Source organism: Oryctolagus cuniculus, chromosome 2, assembly GCF_964237555.1.
Source record: "Oryctolagus cuniculus chromosome 2, mOryCun1.1, whole genome shotgun sequence".
NCBI classification, from domain to species: Eukaryota; Metazoa; Chordata; class Mammalia; order Lagomorpha; family Leporidae; genus Oryctolagus; species Oryctolagus cuniculus.
This window is the reverse complement of record NC_091433.1, coordinates 158336392-158358590: the sequence shown is the minus strand read 5'-3', so window position 1 is coordinate 158358590 and position 22199 is coordinate 158336392. Positions and strand designations below refer to the sequence as shown.

At 37.6% G+C, this 22199-nt stretch overlaps 1 protein-coding gene across 2 annotated transcripts in view; it reads left to right on the top strand.

The window, feature by feature from the left end:
* CAMKMT (calmodulin-lysine N-methyltransferase) overlaps positions 1-22199 on the top strand; it is a 469347-nt gene that overhangs the window by 21359 nt on the left and 425789 nt on the right. For both annotated transcript variants that reach the window (XM_070069190.1, XM_002709891.5), the window contains exon 3: positions 6493-6557. In XM_070069190.1, coding sequence (XP_069925291.1) covers positions 6493-6557 — 65 coding nt within the window. The remainder of the gene's footprint in view (positions 1-6492; positions 6558-22199) is intronic.

The window sequence follows — 22199 nt, the reverse complement described above, 5'->3', positions numbered from 1 at the left end:
CTACTTTAATTCTTTGGCAAAATCTTCCCTTTTTTAGTGCTTTATTTCTTAGAACTTTAAAGAGGTTCTTGCTATTAGATAGATACATGTATACAAAACTAAAATGTAATCAGAGATGCTTATACTGTGTTGTACTAAAAGTCTTTTATTGAAAATGTCCTCTTCCTGTCTTTTTAAGAAAAGATTATTTATTTATTTGAAAGGCAGAGATACAGAGAGAAAAGGAGAGAGAGAGAGTGAGAGGAGAAATTGAGAAAAAGAGAGAGATATATGTTCCATCCAATGGTTCATTCACTCCCCAAATGGCTGCAATGACCAGGGCTGGGTCAAACTGAATGCAGGAGCCAGGAGCTCCTTCTGGGTCTCCCATATGGGTACAGGGGCCCAAGGACTTAGACCATCTTCTGCTGCTTTCCCAGGTGCATTAGCAGGGAGCTGGAACAGAAGTAGGACAGCCAAGACTCGAATTGGTGCCCATATGGGATGCTTGCACTACAGGTGGAGGCATAACTTTCTATAGCACAGTGCCAGCCCCATCTCATCCTGTCTTATAAACTGTATTTTGTTATTGCATAGGTCTTCTGTGTAGATACACAGATATTGCCTCCATACTCCATATTTCAACTTAATTTCAGCATAGCAAAAATTTGCCTACTCTAAGCTTTAAAATGCTTTCATCATATTTGGAACTATATAAGTGCCCTTTATCATTTATAAATGTATACGTGCCTTAGGTATAGAAAAATCTGAGAGACTTGAATAATCCTTTCTTTGAATAAGACTGCTTTTGCTATAGTAATCAATGTGTTAGAAGACTAACCCTCATCACGACTTCAGGCTTGCCCTGGGAGTATGGGCAAGAAGGCAAGAATGACTATGTCTTTGCCTTTGTGTCTTTCTGGTACTACAAATACACACTGCAGGGAGATGTTATATTGCTTCTCTGAGGAAAGGAGAAGACAAACCGTTACTCCACTGAGTTTGGTATGTGCGTTGTGAATGCTAAGTAAATGATAACCAGTGATGTGTGGGAGACCCAGAAGGAATTCTAGGCTCCTGGTTTTGTTCTGGCCCAGCCCTAGTCATGGCAATCATTTAGGGAGTGGACCAGCAGATGGAAGATCTATCTCTCTCTTTCTCTCTCCCTTTCAAATAAATAAAATAAACTTTAAAAGAAGTGATGGGAATGATATGCTTATGAAATTAGTTGTATGGCAGATTATCCTTAATATGTGTGGTATATTATAAGTACCTATTGAGAGCTTGACAAGACTTACATTAGAGGCAAATATATACCTGAATTTATATTTAAAATATTAGGTTTAAGAGCTGGCATTGTGATACAGTGAGTTAAACCATTACTTGTACATTTGCCTCCCATACTGAAATGCCAGTTCAGGTCCCAGCTAGCCTGCTTCCAACCCAGGTTACTGCTAGTGTATTCTGGAAGGCATAAGATGATGGCCCAAGTACTCGGGTCCTGCCACTCATGTGGGAGACCCAAGTGGAGTAGAGGCATTTGGATAGTGAACTGCAGATAGAAGACCTCTCTTTCTCTGCCACTTTGCCTTTCAAAAAAAGTCTTAAAATTTTTTTAAAGTGTACAGTCTAGTGGTTTACTGTATTCGCAATGTCACCACCATTCTATGGTTACAGAACTTTTCATCAGCACAGAAAGAAAACCCCATACCCATTAGCAGTATAACTCTCATTTTTGTCTTCCCACTTCCCTGGTAACCTCTGATTTACTTTCTGTCTATGAATTTGACTGTTCTAGGCATTTTAGATAAGTGGAATAAAATAGTGAATCTTGGAACATTTCAAATTTTCAGATTAGGGATGTTCATCCCATATAGTCTATGCAAACATTCTAAAATCTGAAAAACTCCAAGACAGAAACTATTTTTTTTTAACTTTTATTTAATGAATATAGATTTCCAAAGTACAGCTTATGGACTACATTGGCTCCCCGCCCCCCCCCCCCATGTCATCCCTCCCACCCGCAACCCTCCCCTTTCCCACTCTCCCCTTCCATTCATATCAAGATTCATTTTCAATTTTCTATATATACAGAAGATCAGTTTAGTATACATTAAGTAAAGATTTCAACAGTTTGCACCAACATAGAAACACAAAGTGAAAAATACTGTTTGAGTACTCGTTATAGCATTAAATCTCAATGTACAGCACACTAAGGACAGAGATCCTACATGAGGAGTAAGTGCACAGTGACTCCTGTTGTTGACTTTACAAATTGACACTCCTGTTTATGGCATCAGTAATCTCCCTATGCTCCAGTCATGAGTTTCCAAGGCTATGGAAGCCCTCTGAGTTCTCCGATTCTTATCTTGTTTAGACAAGGTCATAGTCAAAGTGGAAGTTCTCTCTTCCCTTCAGAGAAAGGTGCCTCCTTCTTTGAAGACCTGTTCTTTCCACTGGGATCTCACTCACAGAGATCTTTCATTTAGTTTGTTTAGTTGTTGTTGTTGTTGTTGTGTTGTTTTTTTTTTTGTTTTTTGTTTTTTGTTTTTTTTTTTTGCCAGAGTGTCTTGGCTTTCCATGCCTGAAATACTGTCATGGGCTTTTCAGCCGGATCCGAATGCCTTTAGAACTGATTCTGAGGCCAGAGTGCTGTTTAGGACATCTGCCATTCTATGAGTCTGCTGTGTATCTCGCTTCCCATGTTGGATTGCTCTCCCCTTTATTTATTCTATCTGTTAGTATTAGCAGGCACTAGACTTGTTTATGTGATCCATTTGACTCTTAGTCCTTTCATTATGATCAATTGTGAACTAAAATTGATCACTGGGACTAGTGAGATGGCATTGGTACATGCCACCTTGATGGGATTGAATTGGAATCCCCTGGTATGTTTCTAACTCTACCATTTGGGGCAAGTCAGCTTGAGCATGTCCCAAATTGTACATCTCTTCCCTCTCTTATTCCCACTCTTATATTTAACAGGGATCACATTTCAAAGACTGAAACTCTTATAGTCCCAAGCATTTTGGATCAGGAATAGTCAACCTGCATCTGGCCTTTTATATCTAGTTTCTTTTGCTTAACTTGTTTTTAATCTTTAAGATTCATCCATGCTGTATCATATATCAAAACTTCATTCTTTTGTGTGGCTGAAAAATATCCCATTGTATACAAAATACCACATTTTGTTTAGGCTTCAAATGTTTCCTTTAACAACTTTTTCACTCTTTTCTTCAACTAATTATTGCTCTAGTGACTTGCTTTTCAGTCCTTCTGCTGCCATCATCCTTGGGAAAAAATTCAAATGTTCTTGGTTCTCAGATATGTTTAAGTGCTTTTGAAAACATTGGTTGACTTTGCTGGGGAAGAATCTGGTTATTTGGTAATTAAAGATGGGGAATTATTTTTAGTCTGGAGTTTAGGAAATAGATGGAGTGAACTTTTTTTAAAAAAAGATTTATTTATTTGAAAGGCAGAGCTACAGAGAGGCAGAGGCAGAGAGAGAAAGAGAGAGCGAGAGAGAGACAGAGAGAGAGATATTTTCCATCCGCTGGTTCACTCTCCAGATGGCCACAAAAGCCGGAACTGAGATGATCTGACGCCAGGAGCCAGGCGCTTCTTCTGGGCCTCCCACTCAAGTGCAGGGGCCCAAGGACTTGGGCCATTTTCTACTGCTTTCCCAGGCTATAGCAGACAGCGGGATCAGAAGTGGAGCAGCTGGGGCTTGAACTGGCACCCATATGGGATGCCAGCACTGCAGGCAGTGGCTTTACCCACTGCACCACAGTGCCAGCTCTGGAGTGAACTTTTTATTCTCTGAATATGTTGGCAAAAATAGTTATTGTCATTTAACAGTAATCACCAGTGTAATACTAAGACTGAAATGTATAAAGGTTTAAGTTTGAACATGTTCCTTCCTTGTAGGCAAGAGTATTTCATCCCAGACTCCAGACAGGACCCATGTAAACAGTTGAAAGATGAGGGGTAGACGAGATCTTAGAGTTGACACTTGAGCAAAGTGTTTGAGTCAGTGAACAAAGAAAAGTCCTTGAGATTGGGATAAATAAAACAGAACATAAAAATTAACAAGATGAATCTTTGCCAGACTTCATTTGTAGAAATTTTTCTATAATTAGCACTAATTCTTATACTATTGAAGACAATGATTGTTGACATCATTCTTTCATGAAATGCTCAATCTTTTAGGGTTTCTAAAACCTAATGATTTCACGTATAATTATTTTTATGAGTATATTAGTTGTTCCTTTTCCTCTTATCTCAGTGTATAGTTTTCCATTATGTTAGAGTAGCTAACATTCCTGGTATCTTATATGCACCAACAAGATACAGAGTAATTGTGTCATAATGATGAAGGTCTAATTTGTGGTTTGTAACTTCGTGTCCTTAGGTACTTTTTAGTCCAGTGCTTATTTTGCCTATCATGATTGCAGATATCTTTGACAATCTCAGTTGCTCTGTCAAAGATCTGAGTCTCTATGGTAGAGACAAAAAGCTCATTCTTTCTGAAAGCAGTAATACAATTTACATGTATTTTCATAGCATATGCATCAGTTTGCTGGGGCTGTCAAAACAAAATATCTCAGATTGGATAGCTTAGACAGTAGGCATTTATTTTCTCACAGTTCTGGGGACTAGAAGTTGGAGATCAAGCTGTTGGTAGGCAGGTGGGGTTTCATCTGAGGCCTCTTGACTTTCATATTACCACCCTCTTGCTGCCTTTTCACGTGGTCTTCTCTCTGTGTATTCTGAGTTGCTTTTCTTACAAAGACACCAGTCATTCTGGATTAAGGACCACCCCAATGACACTATTTTAACTTAATGACATCATTAAAGACCTGTCTCCAGTGAGTCACATTCTGAAGTACTGAGGGTTAGGACTTCAACATGACTTTTTGGCGGGAGGCACAGTTCATTCTATAACCATATATATCATTTGTGATGATATAATGACAAAATTATAGTAGTATTGATGGAGCACTTTTTATTTGTTATTAAAGATTATTACAAAATATTATAACATCCTAAAATAGAACCACAGTAGTAAGTAATGTGAGGGAGAATGTAGAATACTATCCATGGATTAGCACCGATTTTCAAATCACCAATGATAAAGTAACTTGAACCCTATTACCTTTTTACCAGGTGGGTCCATTTCTATTTGATGACTAATCTCTTTCATCAGTATTAATAAAATGTGCCATTCATGAGCTGTCAAATGAAGAAGGATTAGTATTAAAGGGGATGGAATTTAGTGGGCAATTCCCACAAATAATTTGTCCACAGACATTTAGGGTTACCTGTAGATGGAATGTGCAGACATGAAGTTTGGTTAGTTTTTTGTTAAAATGGAAATTTATGTATCATTAAGTGTGATTCTGGAAGTGATTTTTTTTTTCTTTTGATTCTAAGAGTCTGTAAGTGTAATGTGGGTCTTTTCCTTTTCCTTCTGTTTTTTTTTTTTTTTTTAAGATTTATTTATCTGGAAAGGCTGAATTACAGAAAGAGAGAGAGAGAGAAAGAAAGAAAGAGAGAGAACATCTTCCATTTGCTGGTTCACTCCCCAAATGGCCACAACAGCTGGGGCTGGACCAGGCCAGAGCCAGGGGCTTCTTTCAGGTCTCCCACATGGGAGGTTTACAAAATAGATAAACCTCTAGCTAGACTACCAAATAAAAAAGGAGATAAAGCTCAAATAAATAAAATCAGAGATGAAAAAGGAGACGTTGCAACCCTCATCATTGACATAAAAAGGATCATAAGAAACTACTATGCAAAATTATTTGCTAATACACTGGAAAACCTTGAAAGAAGTGGATAAATTCCTGGATACATGTAACCTACCAAGATTAAATCAAGAAGATATAGCCAATCTAAACAGACTCATAAGAAGCAATGAGATTGAAGCAGTAATCAAAAGTCTTCCATCAAGGAAAAGTCCTGGGCCTGATGACTTTACTACTAAAGTCTACAAAACATTTAAAGAGGAACTAGCTCCAACACTTTCTTAAGATTAAAAAAAAAAAATCAGAGTTACATAGAGAGATAGGGAGAGATAGAGAGATCTTTCATCCACTAGTTCACTCCCCAAATGGTTGTAATGACCAGGGCTTGGCCAGGGTGAAGCCAGGAGCCAGGAGCTTCATTTGGGTCTCCCACATGGTTGCAGGGGCCCAAGTACTTGGGCCATCCTCTGCTGCCTTCCCAGGTGCATTAACAGGGTAAGAGGAAGAGAATGGCAATATAGTCTTAGAACTGTATCTACAAAATATATTGATTCTGTTCAAAACTAATTTAAATAAACCTTCTGAGCACTACATTCTGTGTTTTCTTTTCCTTCTCCCTCTAGTGGGCAGAATATATTTTCAAAAATATTATCATGGAGTGTTTATTAGTATTGAGTGTATCATAATACACTATCCCAGGTTTTGAAAAAGTTAAGAAATGTTAGTATTTCAGAATCATTAATGAAAGTACTTTATTCTTTTGTAGGCATAATAGTGGATCTTTGAATGTGGGAGATGTTCTTACCAGCTTTGACAATACAGGAAATGTTTGTAAGTTATATACTAATTCTATAGAAATATATATAATGCTTTAAAATATAAATTAATATTTGATGTGGTTTTCTCACTAATGAAGTATGTATATATAATGTATATATACACACACACTATGTATATATAATAGCATATATGTAAGTAACTTTGTGTGTGTGGGTATGTGTATGCACACATGGTAGAAACTCATCATTTTTAGCTGCAAAATAAACCTTGTATAAGGTGCATGCTAAATGGGCTGCAGCAGTTTTTACATTTGCCAGGTGTGTGTTTTTTGTGTGTGTAATAGAATATAGGTCAGAAGAAACTCTGTACTCTCCAATATTGTCTCTTTTTTTTTTTTCCCTCCATTTTACCTGTAGTTAATCCAACAGAGGAACAGTTTCTTCCTTTGCTGTGTTTTGAGTGCTTTCTTTCCTACTCTCTGCTTCTTTGCTTTTCCACTTCGAATAAATTCAGAACATGTTTTCCTTGATGCTAATATCAAAGTGATTTTGTTTTATGTGATATCAGAATATTATAGAATACATTCACTTTTCATCTAAGCCTCTGATTAAGGTGAAAGATTTGTCCTCTGAGAGAATCCCTTAAACAATTCTAAAATAATAGCATATGATGAAAATCAGCCAAGAATATCTTTATGGTAGTGAGTTATACAGTATATCATGATAGGACCTGGGTATTCCTTCATGTTTTTTGCTTAGGATATTTGTCTTAAGATAGTGAATTATTAGTGAGATAGGGCTATTTTAAATATAGAAACAGAACTCACTTTTTTCTTCAAAGGGATTTTCAGAACTGTATAAGTACTTATTGTTTACACTTAAATAACATATTTTGTGAACAGTACTGTTTTATCAAGTGTATAAATCTGTGTAGAATAATGTCCAAAAATACTCAAGTATGCTTTTTTCTTATCCCGACATTATGGAAAGCTTTTGGTAGTATAGAAAAATATTTATGTATTTTGTCACTAAGAAATCTATGAATGCCCTGATATGATCACAAAGTATTTAGAATAAGGTGAATTTCCTTTTCATGGAAAGTGACAGGTAGACCTTTTACTTTATATGTGTTGACATTGCATTTGTTCCCACTTAGAGAAATCTGATCATTTCTGTTGGGTGAGATAAGGACTGGGCAAGGGATGCTGATGATGGTGCAGGGGCCCTTCTTTAGTTTTTCAGTCATGTTCAACATCATTAAGGCAGCTTGCACATACAGAGTTTCAACACGTGGTCCTTGAGTAATATATGAGAAATTTTTGAAGTAGTGTAAAAATGAAGTGTCATTTCCTGTGACTCAGTATGAAATAGGACCACTAGCTGGCAGCATCATGTGAAATAAAAATAATTTCCTAAAGGTCTAAATTATTACTTTACACATGAATAACTGTCTTATCTTTCTCTAACATTTTTCCCCCATCAACTTATCCCCACATATCCTCACGTTGTTATATTGAAATTGAAGTTGCTTGTTAGGGATTTTTTTTCCACTGCTCTTTGTTACTTGTTAGGAAATTTGAGGCTTTAGAATGAGACTGACCTATATTTGAATCCTGACTCTGAAATTCACCTTGAACAACTTATATTATCTCCGTGAATTTCAATTTTTTCCATCTTTTCAGACTGTTTACAATCTGTAGAGATTATCTGATGTTTTGTATTCCACAGAATTGACAGCTGATAGTTTTTTCTAATAAGATAATATTATTAATGGTTATTCTTATGTTTTAAAATATACTTATTTTGGTTAAACTCACAAAGCAGAAAATTTAGATAAAATTACCAAACTAGTAATTACTTAAGTGTCTTGTTTACATATAGTCTTAAGTAAAAGTGATAGAAGTGGTACAAAAAATAAGACCTATGTTGTTTAATGTAACTTATATTTATTCATTTTTATTTTAAAAGAAAAATCTGTACTGATATTTCACTTGATGATAAATTGGTAAAATATATTCCAGTAAATACTGATTACTGCTTTTATGTAATTTTAACTGTAATGTGATCACAGATTGAAAAAGTGATTTTTCACTCTGTCTCAAAAATACTTTATTATGCTAAAAGTTCTATGTAGTGGATTGTGATTAGAAAATCCAGCAGAGGGCGCCACAATCATAATGCTCACAGCCCAAAACACTTAGAATAAATAATTTGAATAATAACTGTAAACTTTAACCATATACACATATAAAGATACTTACATCAATTCATTAATATACACAGTAGATTTTTCCTGTTTTTTAATTTGATTTTTTTAAATATCAATTTAATTTTGTATTTCTAGCTTTAAATAAAAAAAAATTTTTGATCTTATTTATCCTGAAAGAGGATGAAAGCTTTATATAAAAGTAACAGCCCCTAAATCATTGCCATGATGGTACACTGAGGATATTTAGAATGAGGAAAAATGTTTCTCGTAGTATGAGATAACCAAAAGATGTCGTTATCCATTTATTTTAGGAATTTGTTTTCAGATAATAGAAATTATTAAATTATTAAATAGAAATGCTTGTTTCCTGGTATTATAAAAAAATTAAAACATTTTATAGCCACAGAAACTTGATCAATCCCAGTATATTCATGTTTTAGTAGAACTATTCTCAATTTTAAGTGAATTTTAGAAATTAGGTAATAGGTGTGGATTCGTTGTAGGTTTTCAAAGATGAATAGATCAATCTTACCTTGTCAGTTTGTCCATACTCTAACCAAAATGATATGGAAAAATATGGAAGAATTTCTTTAATTTTGGAAAATTAGTGAAGCCTCTTGATCGTTTTTTATTCCCTGATTTCTTAGAAAATATTCTTTGTATTTACTTTTATTCTGCAGAAGCATTGTTTTTCAATGTATGACCTGCAAAAGGCTTTATATTTTTGAGGTATCCTGTCACTGCCTGAATTGCTTTGAATATTGTAGGAAGAAATTTAAATGAATCTCAAGCAGAATTAATAATTTTTACATTATGATTTGGTGCTTATAGTATATGACCCAAAGCTTTTAAAATATTTATTCTTGGTGTTCTGGAAAGCTGTTTTGAAAGCCAGACTCCTCTGTTGCTTACCTTTAAATTGGATAGATGTGCATATTTCATTATTTGGTTTCTATTTCTTGAGAACCCACTTTCTTCTAAGAGATCAAAACTGCTTTGCAGAAAGGCTGTGCTTGCCATTGGTTCATCATGCCTAGGAAGAGGTGCCATCAAGCTAGTAGGGAGAAGTATAGGATGACATCCTTCACCTCAGACCAGGTGATGGCCGCTTCTGTGTCTCCGTCAGATGCCACTCAGATAGACCTTGGGCAGTAAGAGAGTGCCCTGTTTGTGAGCACTGCAGTAGATTTCTTGGTTCTGTTTTGTCAGTGGGCAGAATCGCCTTTCCAGTCAGTCCCCTGTTCAAAGAAGCCCTGCCATGCTGTGTCTCGCTCCAAAGCCATTTTCTCTTTCTCCAAAGTTGTCTCTTTCCTCTCTCAAAAGAATTTTAGGAATGTTCTTCTGAGGGATTATTTGATCCAAATTTGGACATCATAGTATCTAATTAACTATTTGGTGTGTGCAAAATCTCATACATGCTTGGCATGTATAAAATCTCACCTCCTGCTTGGGGGTATAATAGGTTCATTTGTACTTTTAGCATATCATCCTTTGTTTAATTGTATGAACAGATGGTTAATACTTCTCATGTAGTTTATTGCATACATAACGTAATGTGTCTAAACTTTAAAGGATAGGAAGTCAATAGGCTTTGTGTATCACTGCAGTAACCTAGTATGAATTGGAATTCCTGGCTAATATTGCAGCTTGAATTTGGGGAATGTATTGATAAAGCCTCTTTGGCAATTCCTTGAAAGTTTTTTTTTTGTTCTGCCTGAGCTACATGACAAGACCATGTGGTAGTTCTTATCTCCTGGTCTTCTAGAAAAATTTGTTGACCCTTGGCCTTATATGCTCTTATATGTGAAATGGTGACCCACCTCCTCCCCCTCCCCCATCCCATGAATCCAAATATTGTCCTGAACTTTTTAACCTTTTAATGCACATAGCTACAGTTTTTGCTTCTGCACCCTTCTTAGTGGTCTTAATTGCAAGATCTGTTTTGCTATATATTTAAAACTTTCTGTGTCAGGCTGGTAGTCAAATATTATTGAAGGGAAGATTCTTACTAAAATAAAAAGTATTTTTACTTTCTAATTGCATTTCGAAAACCAAAGCTTATAGTCTCAGGAAACATAGTGCAGATTTTTTAGTTTTTCTATTTCATTGTACTCTGTTATATAGTTAGGATATAAGATAGTGGAATTATCAAAGCTTCAGAAATGTCTGCTGGGATTTTCAAAATGCTTTCCTTATTCAAATAAATGTGTATACACACACGTGTATGCACATATGCATATATAGATATATAAAGCACATATATACCTTATATGCCTATAAATATATATGGATATAAAATTTATATATCTGCATATATGAATATATTTAAGTGTATATAAACTTATGTATTATATATAAGCTTATATATAAATTTATAAAGTTTATATATCTGTATATATATAGATATATAGTTTATATATTTGTATATATAGGATATATAGTTTATATATCTGTATATATAAACTTTATATATAAACTTTATATGCATAAATAGGTATATAGTATATATCTATATATACACATGTATGTATAGTATATGTGCATATATTCTTTATATCTCTGTATATTTACATACGACTGATAGTTCTATTTTTAAATTAGTGTAGTCATGAAAGGAGCATGGGATATTTATTCAGGTTTAAATTCTGCCAGTTATTCGGCATGTGATTATTGTCAAGTCTTTGAATGAATCCTAACTCCTTATGTAAAATTGAATAAGAATCAATATCTACCTTATAATGTGGTGAGTGTAATGTTAGATAATGTGAAAGCAGTATGTAAGCTATAAATATTTATAATTTTTTGTTGTTAGAATTAATGTCTGCTTCGCTGAACTCACTCTTTCTTTCTCTCTCCCCACGTCACACCTGCCTCCCCCCGCCCCCTTTTTTTGTCTGTCTCTTTCTCTTTCTTTCCAAGTCACAGTTACAGAGACAGAAGGAGGGACAGAAAGAGGAGCAGATCTTTCATCTGCTGGTTCACTCTGTAGTGGCCCAATGGCCAGGACTGGGCCAGGCAGAGCCAGGAGCCTCTTCCAGGTTTTCCACATGGGTTCAGGGGCCCAAGCACTTGGCCCATCTCCCATCGCTTTTCCTAGGCCATTTGCAGGGACCTAGATCAGAAGTTAAGCCCTGATAAGAACTGCTACCCATGTGAGATGCCTGTGTTGTAGGCAGTTACTTTATCTTTTACGCCACAACACCATCCCCTGAACTTTTTCAGTATCTTCAATACTGAAAAATAACAAGACAAGAAACATTTTTAAGTGCATCTTCTTGTTTTGATATTTTATATTATTTTAGGGGCCAGCATTGTGGCACAGCAGTTTAAGCTGATGCTCATGACCCTGGCATCCCTTATCAGAGTGCTGAATTGAGTTCTTTTTTATTTTTTTTTAAAATTAATTTAATTTTTTAAAGTTAGTTTATTTTTTAAGGAATACAAATTTCATATGTACAACTTTAGGAATATAGCTATTCTTCCCACCATACCTGCCCTCCTATCCAGACTCCCACCCCTCCTCCTCCTCCTCTATCTTCCCTTCCCAGTACCATCTTCATTAAGATTCCTTTTCAATTAACTTTGTACACAGAAGACCAACTGTATACTAAGTAAAGAGTTCAACAATTTGCACACACATGCACATACAAACATGAAAACTGTTTGAGAACAAGTATCACAGTTAACTCTCAAAATACAACTAACTCACTGAGGACAGAGGTCCTGCATGGGGAGTTAGTGCACAGTAACTCCTGTTGTTAATTTAACAATTAACACTCTTATGTATGACGTCAGTGACTACCCGAGGCTCTTGACATGAGCTGCCTAGGCTATGGAAGCCTTCTGAATCCACAAATTCTGTCAGTATTTAGACAAGGCCATAAGCAAAGTGGAAGTTCTCTCCTCCCTTTAGAGAAAAGTACATCCTTCTTTGATGGCCACTTCTTTCTGTTGGGATCTCATTCACAGAGATCCTTCATGTAGAATATTTTTTGCCACAGGGTCTTGGCTTTCTATGTCTGAAATGCTTTTACGGGCTTTTCAGCAGAACAGGAAGCCTTAATGGCTGATTCTGAGGTGTACTGCGTTCTAGTTGCTCCTCTCTTGATCTCGCTTCCTGTTAATGCACCTGGGAAAGCAGTGGAAGATGGCCTAATTCCTGGGACCCCTGCCACCCACTGTGGGAGACTAGGATGGAGTTCCTGGCTCCTCCTTTGAGCCTGGCCCAGACTTCACTGGTATGACCATTTAGGGAATGAATCAATGGATGAAGTTCTTTCTCTCTTTTCTTATTTCTCCCTATCTGTCTGTCACTCTGCCTTTCAAATACATAAATAAATGAAATATTTTACATTATTTTTTACTGTGAAAACACAGTATAAAGCTATACAATTAAAATTGTGTGGCATTAGTCTAGACATACAGTCTAAATCAATGTTTTAGAATAGACTATTCAGAGGACCTGAATATGTGGTTTGGCATATAAGAGATTTTCATAAAGTTTCTGAAAAATACATATTATAAAAAAGCATGAATTTCAAAACTTTTTGCACCAAATTTTATTTTTAATTGCATTTCTCTACTGGTTTTTCAAGTACCTTCTTATAACCAAGATGAGATTTTAATGAGAGGAAAGGATGGATTTTTCTAATCAATAGTATTAGGATAACTAGGAATGTTTTTTAAATATTGAAATGACTCTTTCCTTTATGCTATATACTAAACTTAAGTTTAGGATGGGTTAAACATTTAATTAAAAATCATGGTACTCTTAAGTATCTCAGATATATAATTTTATTACATTGAGATAAAGAGACCTTCAAAATGTGACCAGGGGCCAGACCTGGGCCAGCATTGTGGTGAAGCTGGTTAAGCTGCCATCTGCAACTCCAGCATCCCACATGGGCACCTGTTGGAGTCATGGCTGATCCTCTTCTGATCTAATACCTTGCTAATGCTCCTGGGAAAGCAGTAGAAGATGGCCCAAGTGCTTAGGTTCTTGTACCAATATGGCAGACCCGGATGGAGTTCCAGGCTCCTGGCTTTGGCTTGATCTAGTCCTAGCCATTGCAGCCATTTGGGGAGTGAACAAAAGAATCTCTGTCTCTCCCTGTCTCTGTAACTCTGCCTTTCAACTAAGTGAATAAATCTTAAAAAAAAAAAAAAAATTTTGTAAATCAGTAACAAAGGCAAATCTGTAAGAAAAAGATAAAACATAGCCAAAGATTAGGAATAGGTATTTCACAAAAGAAATACCAATGTTCTATAAATATATCAAATGATTATTTTACTGGAAATCAAGGAGATACAATTAAAACAGTGAGATATAATTTTTGCTTATCAGATTGGCAAAGATGAGAGATGATAAGCAGTAACCATTGATTTGTAGACAAAGGGCATTCTCAAATTGTTGGTGGGTGGTTAAATTTATTCTACTTTTCCAGAAGCAGTTTAGCAGTATCTTTCTTAAGTATCCATATCATTTTACTGATAATTCTGTTTCTGAAAAAGAAATAATGAAATTAGTTTACAAAACTATATGTAGGGTCCATGCTGTGGCAGAGCAGGTTAAGCTGCAGTCTGCAGTGCTAGCATCCCATATTGGTGCTGGTTCAATTCTTGGCTATTCCACTTCTGATCCAGCTCCCTGCTAATAGAGCTGGGAAAGCAGCAGAGGATGGCCCAAGTGCTTCGGCCCTGTACCCAAGTGGGAGTCCCGAAAGAGGCTCCTGGCTTCAACCTGGTCCAGAGGATGGAGGATCTCTCTCTCTCTCTGTCTCTCCTTCTCTCTCTGTAATTCTACCTTTCAAATAAATAAATAAATCTTATTAAAAAAAAACTATATGTAAAAGGGTTCACCACAGCAGAATGAATAGCTGAAAAAAGCATAAGTATTTAATTTAAGGAGACTGGCTAACTCTGGATAATCCATGCATTGGAATGCTATATAGCCATGCAAGATCTACAAAACATTAGATAAGAAAAAGTACAGTATATATGATCTTTTTCCTGTAAAGTACATATACTTGTTCAGTGTGTGTGTGTGTGTACATATCTATATCTGCAAAGAACTCTGTCTCAATGCTCAAGATTTAGTGGGGTATTAGGGTTATGAGTGACTTAAACTTTTTTCAATATTGTTTGAATTTCTCTGGCAAGTATTACTTTTATAACTGGAGAAAGCAATGCTATTTTTATTTTCAGGAAACACTAACTTTTTAATTTATTTTTTTTTCTTTTTGAGCAAAGCAAGATTTGTTTAAGTCTGAAACCTCTGGTGCAGCAGCCAAGAGGGGGGCTCCAAAACTGAAAGACCCAAGAAACTGGCTGGGTCTTTTAAGCACAATTCAGGGAACAAAGAACAGGGACAAAACACACCAGAAGGCTTGAATTTTAATCCGGTCTAACCTGCTCAAGATAAAACAAAAAACCATCTGAAGGATGGGATAGGTAACTAATTCTTTTCTATTCTCATGATAAAACTGGAAACTCAGAAGGATGGGATTGGCACTTTTGTCTTGCTAAAGGTAGCTTCTGGGGAGAAGCATGCATTTTGTATACTCTCAGAGACTTCCCCTTTTCTCATTCCAACAGAGACCTGACCTAACTACCTACTAGTTGATCTAACTCCTCACGTTCACCGCCAACCTCCCCTCACCCAAGAATGGACCCTAACTGCTGTTAGGGATATGGGGGTGAGGACACTCTGGCTGCTTTATTCTGAAAAGGGCTGTCATTGAGAGATAGCAGTAGAGCATTCCTTTGAGGGTTGATCTAAGGGTCCTTGGTAGAATGCAGATTTGCTCAGGGGCTTTGACTGAAGTTTGGCGCCTTCTAGTTGTAGTTCTGGATAACGCAAAGCATAAGGCAGTTACTACCTCTCCCAATTGGCAGCCTCATCTTTTGAGAGTTTCAGGGATCCAGCTGGAAGCCTCAAGGTACAAGACTCAGTTTTAGAGCTTTAGATGTAAGCTAATTTTCAGAGGTTTAAACCTTTGGGTCAAAGCCAGTTAAACCTGAACATCTTAACCAAAGCTGCTGACCAGATCTAATCAGATAAATCTAACTCCTTTAAAATTCAAATTTTGGAAGCTATTACACTCAATAAAGACAATAGGAAACAGGAAATTTCCATGAAATACATAAAACTTTGTTACCTAGGTCAGTTACAAGACACAGAAAAACCTTAACTGAAGAGATTAGCATGTGATTTCAGCATATGAACCCATCACAGGATAGGTAAGCACATCATGTGACAAAGAGGCAGAGAATCAGGTAATCCTGCTGTCTTTTAGAGTAGCTAACTTTTAAGCTAATTTTCTTCTAATCTCACCCAAATTAATCTCAAACAGCCTTAGACTTCTACAAAACTTCTACAACATGCTTGTTTTTTCAGTTCCTCTTCCTATCAGAATTTTTTTCTATCCAAAATCTTGCTTAACCTTCTGTAGCTGAGGATATATTCTCATGCTTATAACTCCCACCATAACTTTCTTATCTACTGGTTTCTTCAATTCACATCCTAAAACAGTCCTCAATGCCTTAAATTAAGTAAAAGAAATATTTTAAAAGGACATACAGAATTTTAATCCATAGTTAGTTTAAGGCAGTTTTTGAATTTTGAAAACATTAAAACAGTTTTTGAATCCAGGTAGGAAATAGATAAATGATTTTTATACAATTATATGTTACCAAAGTGTTGTAAACCCTAGGAGTCCCTGGGAAATGTTTGGCTTAGAAGATAAGACATTTAAGCACGGTACAAACAGCTCTTTGTTAAAAGATGTAAATATTTTTGAGAATCACATTGTGAATAGTGAAAGATTTAAACCAGTTATGATAACAATAACAATGGATTTTAGCATCTTAGGAAGTATAACAAGGTTCAAAGATCTTTATACTTTTTAGGGCATTGGCCATCAATTGGAGAACTCTATGGTTTAACAAGGCATATATTGACAGTTGGACAACAGAAGAATATTAAATAGATGGGCAGAGAAACTTCTATAATTTAGCAAGTGAGGAAAAGTGAACTCTGAGTCAGAGTGGCCAGAGTGCCCATTCTTGGTAGTCTAGGAAATAACTTAAGAGGAAGATTTGGAAACATGGGAAACATTGGGAAACACTCCTACAGGGAGTCTGGTTGGTGGTGAAAAGTGGTTTAAAATGAACCCTGTTGTGGTAAGTTCTTCCTAGTGTCTTTTCAAAATGGTGACTAAGGAGGTAGGGAAAATGAGACACATGGTATCCTTTAATAGGGAGGGCCAACTTAGACGGGGGCCTTGGAGAGTTTGTTGACTTAGGCCTCTTTTAAGATAATCCTCCTGCATGAGTGTGGACGAGAGACTTTGGCTAAAAGAGAGGTTTTATCTTCACACAAGAAAGAATTTCAGTGTGAGATGGAGAGTAGCAGTAAGCAAGATAGCAAGGTATTAGAATTAGGAACATAGAATGTATAGGTACCGCTGCCCCATTAATGGGGCAGAGATCCTGTACTAGTCTCCATTCTCTATTTGGCTTCTGAACTCTTTGAATTGGGGTGTCACAGGGACTGCTGTATGCCTTTCAAAGTCCCTGTACCTTGAGACATGGGTCTTGGTTCTTTCTGAGTCTCAAGCTTTAATGGATATTGTCTCTAATGGGGAAAGAAGGATGGATCTTTAAGATGTACCTAGACAGGCTGAGCAGTTATAGCCTGACTAACTTCTCCCTGGACACTCCAAACTTCAGGATTGATGTCTATCTCTGACACAGGGAGTTGTAAAGTCTCCTCTGCTCCTATAAGAACCGTGGTCTTCATCTTGGCCAGGAGATCACTACCTAGTAAAGATGCTGGGCTCTGGTGTGATCAAAAAGCAGTGAGTAAATATTATGTCACTCCAGACACAGCTCAAAGGTTGGGTGAAATATCTAACTCCTGAGACATCCTTTATGATTGCCCTGAGAAGAGGGGGTGCCAAAGCTAGCGTGAAGAACAGAGAAAGTTGCTGTCCTGTTAACTTATACTTTGAGAACTACCCAAGGATGTTGGGTACTGATATGATGTGCCACTGGAGCCTGTAAGAGAGCCCTGGGCCCCTTCATTCACTTGTGGGAGGTCTATTGGAAGTGCCTGGGCCTGGAGTTCTTGGCCTTTGGGGCCGTCAAATCTACAGTGATCTTCTCTGCAGATAGGACATCGCCCTGGAGGACCTTTTTGGCAGTCCTTGGTGAAGTGTCCACTGCCTTTGCAGCAAAAACACTTAGGAGTTCCCTGGGGGTCTCACTGGAACTAAGATGTCACTGGGAGTGCACTCCTCCTCTTACCTTTTGTTTTGCTGTTGGGTGCCCTCCCGATGTGTTATAAAACACTGTAAGTGGCCACCTTTCAGTGGTTGTCCAGGGTCTTTCAGGTCACACTGAAAGTCTCTTTAGCTTTTTCCTAATACTTGCTGCAGACTGAGTTAGGAATATGCCTTTTAAAATTGCTTGCCCTTCGACAGAGTCAGGACCTAATGGAGTATATTTCTTTAAGGTCTCCCTCAAACATTCTAAGAAGGTGGGGGGAAATTTCCTGTGGCCCATGAGCTGTCAGGAATTGTTTCAGAGGTATGTACTACGTAGGAAGGAGTTCTCAGAGGTAGACACAAAAGAGAGACCTGAGAAATCAGGGGATACCAGAGAACATGCTAGAGGACTTATCTCCACAAGTTCAAGTCATGAGGGGATCTACCCCTAATGAGGAGACTAGATGGAAAAGTTGCCTGTCTGCAAAAGGGATACCTAAACTGACCCAGAACTAACCAGATGTCTAGAGAAATACTGGCTAATGGGACCAGGAATTTGAGTTTGTAAGAACTGAGGAGATTTGGCAGGGTAAGGAGATCATCTAGAGGAGTGAGGCAAGCAGAGAAAGAGAGAAGGGAATCATTGAGGGGATAGAGCACGGAGCCCATGAGCTCACTCCAAAGCGCACTCAGTCTCCCTGACAAATTGATTGCTGAAGAAAGAAGAACAGGATGCGGTTTTCAGCTTGACACCCATATGGGCTGTCAGAGTCTAGTCAAGGAGTCTTTGAAAAACACCAGGATGTTGCCCTGATCTGAATTCTGCAATTATTCCGAGACCTTCTTCAGTCCTTCGTGATGGGCTGATCCCTGAGAAAAGAAACTGAGGCAGACAGGACCAACAATCCCGGGGCTGAGATGAGAAGCATAGAGTCTCAGCTCCAGGGGATTGCCAGCCTAGTCAGCAAGTCTGACCTCTGAGTCTTAAGACTGGCAGCCGCACTAACTGTGTTTAACTGACTGACAGGGACCTGGTGTTCTTAAGAGAGTGAAATTTATTATGGAGAGTGAAGCTCCCTGAAAAGCAGACACAAGCAGAGTCTGTGTGCTCACCTGTCCGGTGAGATGATCTAATGCTGGCTGGAGTTGGATTTGAACTGATCCGAGTCACGGTGCCAAGCTGTTTTGGAGGAAGTAATGACAAGGGAAAGCAACCTCAGTTCTTTCCTTACATAGAAGAAGAATTTCCCCATGGACACGGCAGTGAGCAAAGCAAGATTCATTTAAGTCAGAACTTTCCTGCTGCAGCAGCCAGGACGGGGTCTCCAAGGGAGGAAGACCCTCAACTGCTAAATTTATTTTAAAAAGGTTTATTTATTTACTTGAAAAATAGAGGAGGGAGGGAGGGAGGGAGAGTGGGAGAGAGAGGGATATCTTCCATCCACTGGTTCATTCCCTAAATGGCCACAACAGCCAGGACTCGGTCAGTTCAAATCCAGGAGCCAGGAACTTCTTCCCAATCTCCCATGTTGGTGGCAGGGGTCTAAGCACCTGGGCCATCCTCCACTGCTTTCCCAGGCACGTTAGCAGGGAGCTGGATTGGAAGTTGAGGCCCTGGGGCTTGAACTGGTGCCCATATGGGATGCCGGCCCTGCAAGCTGAGGCTTTAACTCGCTGAGCCACATGGCCGGCCCAACTTACTAACTTTTTGATTGAAAGTTGTGGTAAGATTTCAAATTGCTTAGAACAGCACTGTGAAAAAAAAAAAATACAGCAATTCATTTTACCAATGGAAAAAATATAAAAGATTTATATATTTATTTGAAAGGCAGAGTTACAGAGAGGCAGAGACAGAGGAAGAATGAGTGAGAGAGAGAGAGAGATCTTCTATCTGCTGGTTCACTCCCCAAAATCGCCACAATGGCCAGAGCTGGACTAATCTGAAGCCAGGAGCTGGGAGTTTTCTTCGAGTCTACCACCTGGGTACAGGAGCCCAAGTGCTTACTGCTTTCCCAGGTCATAGCAGAGAGCTGGATCAAAAGAGGAGCAGCCGAGTCTTGAGCTGGCACCCATATGGGAGGCTGGCCCTGCAGGAGGCAGCTTTTCCCGCTATGCCAGAATATTTTGTTTTTAAAATAGTACTTTTTTCCAAGGAGCTCCAGCATGTTAGGTGTTGATGAATTAATCTCCCAATACACTTATGAGATAAGAAATTAGATATCAAATCATTGTAACCCTATATTAGGTGAAGGTTGAAGAAAGGTTGAAGTTAGTGGCAGAATGTTGACTTTGTTCATAGTTTATAAGTTCTGTTAGAAAATAATTTGTTCATATAGTGTGAGTGTAGTGTGTGGTTAGGATGCATGGATAATGGCTGAGAGCCTTTTGAATACAGAGTACTCCAGAGCTACAGGGGGCTGGTGGTATGCCGCATTGGCACTGGAGCTGGCTCTTCAGCCCTTCTTTAGGATCACGCTGTTGGTGAGGTCTTTGATTCCTACTCTGTGTTGGGAAAGATTTCTGGGAGTTAGGTTAGTTTGCTTAGTTGGACATTCCCCTAGCCATGTATCTCCATCTCTCTGACTTCCTACCTCCACTGTTGCGAGAGCAGTTTTTTCTTTTGGCTCTAATGCTCATATTTGTAGGCATGACTCCAGTGCATATACAACACCCTCCACATTTGCTGTTACTGTTTACCAAGGAAGGAACATTTTAGAAGATGTTTCTTTTTAATGCTTTAGATTTTTTTAAAATTTGGAATAAGAAAACAGGGAATTGGAATGATTCTATTTGATAATAGAAGGTAGTGCTATCCTGAGAAAAGACTGAAATAAATGTATAATCCTTTCTAGATTCATATGTGGTCATCATCCCAGTAATAACAAAAGGTTGTGTCTTTGTTATGAACCTGATGGTTTCTCCTCCTTTGAATATCTAAAGGGATGTTCCTAATGTAGTTGTCTCCAAGTTTTAGCAGAATATATTCCTGAGCAAATACCCAGATAGTGTATCTTTGCTTTTAAACAGCTGCCATTACTTTCGCATCCTTTATAACGTCTATCAGAAAGTTTGTAAATATTATCCCTTTTAATAATCTTAACTTTGCAAAGGGTGAGGAAACTTATTCTTAGAACAAAGAAACTTGCTTAAATGTTTAGCTTTTTTTTTTTTAGATAAATATTTAGTAAACAGTAGCATGGGAATTTTTAAGTATTCTACTCTAGTTCTTGAATGTTACATTTTCCCAAAATGATGAGAAATGAATTTTAAAAGTTCATGATGGGAGTAGAAACTAACAGTGGTAACTTGGAGGGCTAGAAAATGACTTTGGCAAATGGAAAAGAATTCTGTGCAGCAGATTGTGTCTCAGAGGAGACTGATTAAAGGTCACTGGAAAATGGGCTCTCCAGGGTTTCTGAATGGTAGTTGACAATCTAATGGAGTGGGGACTTGGGGAGTGAGGATGGGGGAGAAAGAATGCATTTTCCTTTTAATAGTCTTAAACCAAATGTGGGTTTTGTTTTTGGTGTTTTTTTGAGAAATTCTGCTTTTTGCAACAAGAATACAACAGTAATAGCGATTTGTATTTTTACAGTCTTTTTCTCTCAGGTACTTCTCAAGCTTATGGCTATGTTGCTATTTTTAAATGTCTTACATAAACATAAGTCATATAAAAACCTCAACTAAAAAGATATTCTTGTCTTTAGCAAGAGTGGTTTGATTGTGGACATCCTTTCCAAAGAGAATTGTTGTGGATATTTGGACATCTGTATGGCCTGTATGTATTGCGCTAATCTTATGAATGCTTAATGGAAACAAGATATTTGACGATTCACTGAATTTAGTGTTTGTGTATATATGTACTTCTTTTTTGATATTCTCTCCTCTCACCCTTTACTGTATACTCCAAGCCCTGAACCTGAATGCTTGCATTATATCCTGGGGAGGTGGGAAGGAATGAGGAAAAGTTTCAAATCATTCTATCTGTATTTGTGAGTCTGAAAACGTGGATGAATTATGTATATTGCAGATGCTCCACATGCTCACAGTCTGCTTATTGTAGTATGCTGGGTCAGGTGAAGTCTGCTGTGGTGATAATTTCATAGTTTGTCTGAAGCCTTTGCCCTGCTAAGTTGTTGGAGGCCATACATTTGGGACATTGCCATTTCCCAGGAGTCCTCCTCAAATTGACCTCTCAATTTCTGACTGGAAGGTGTGG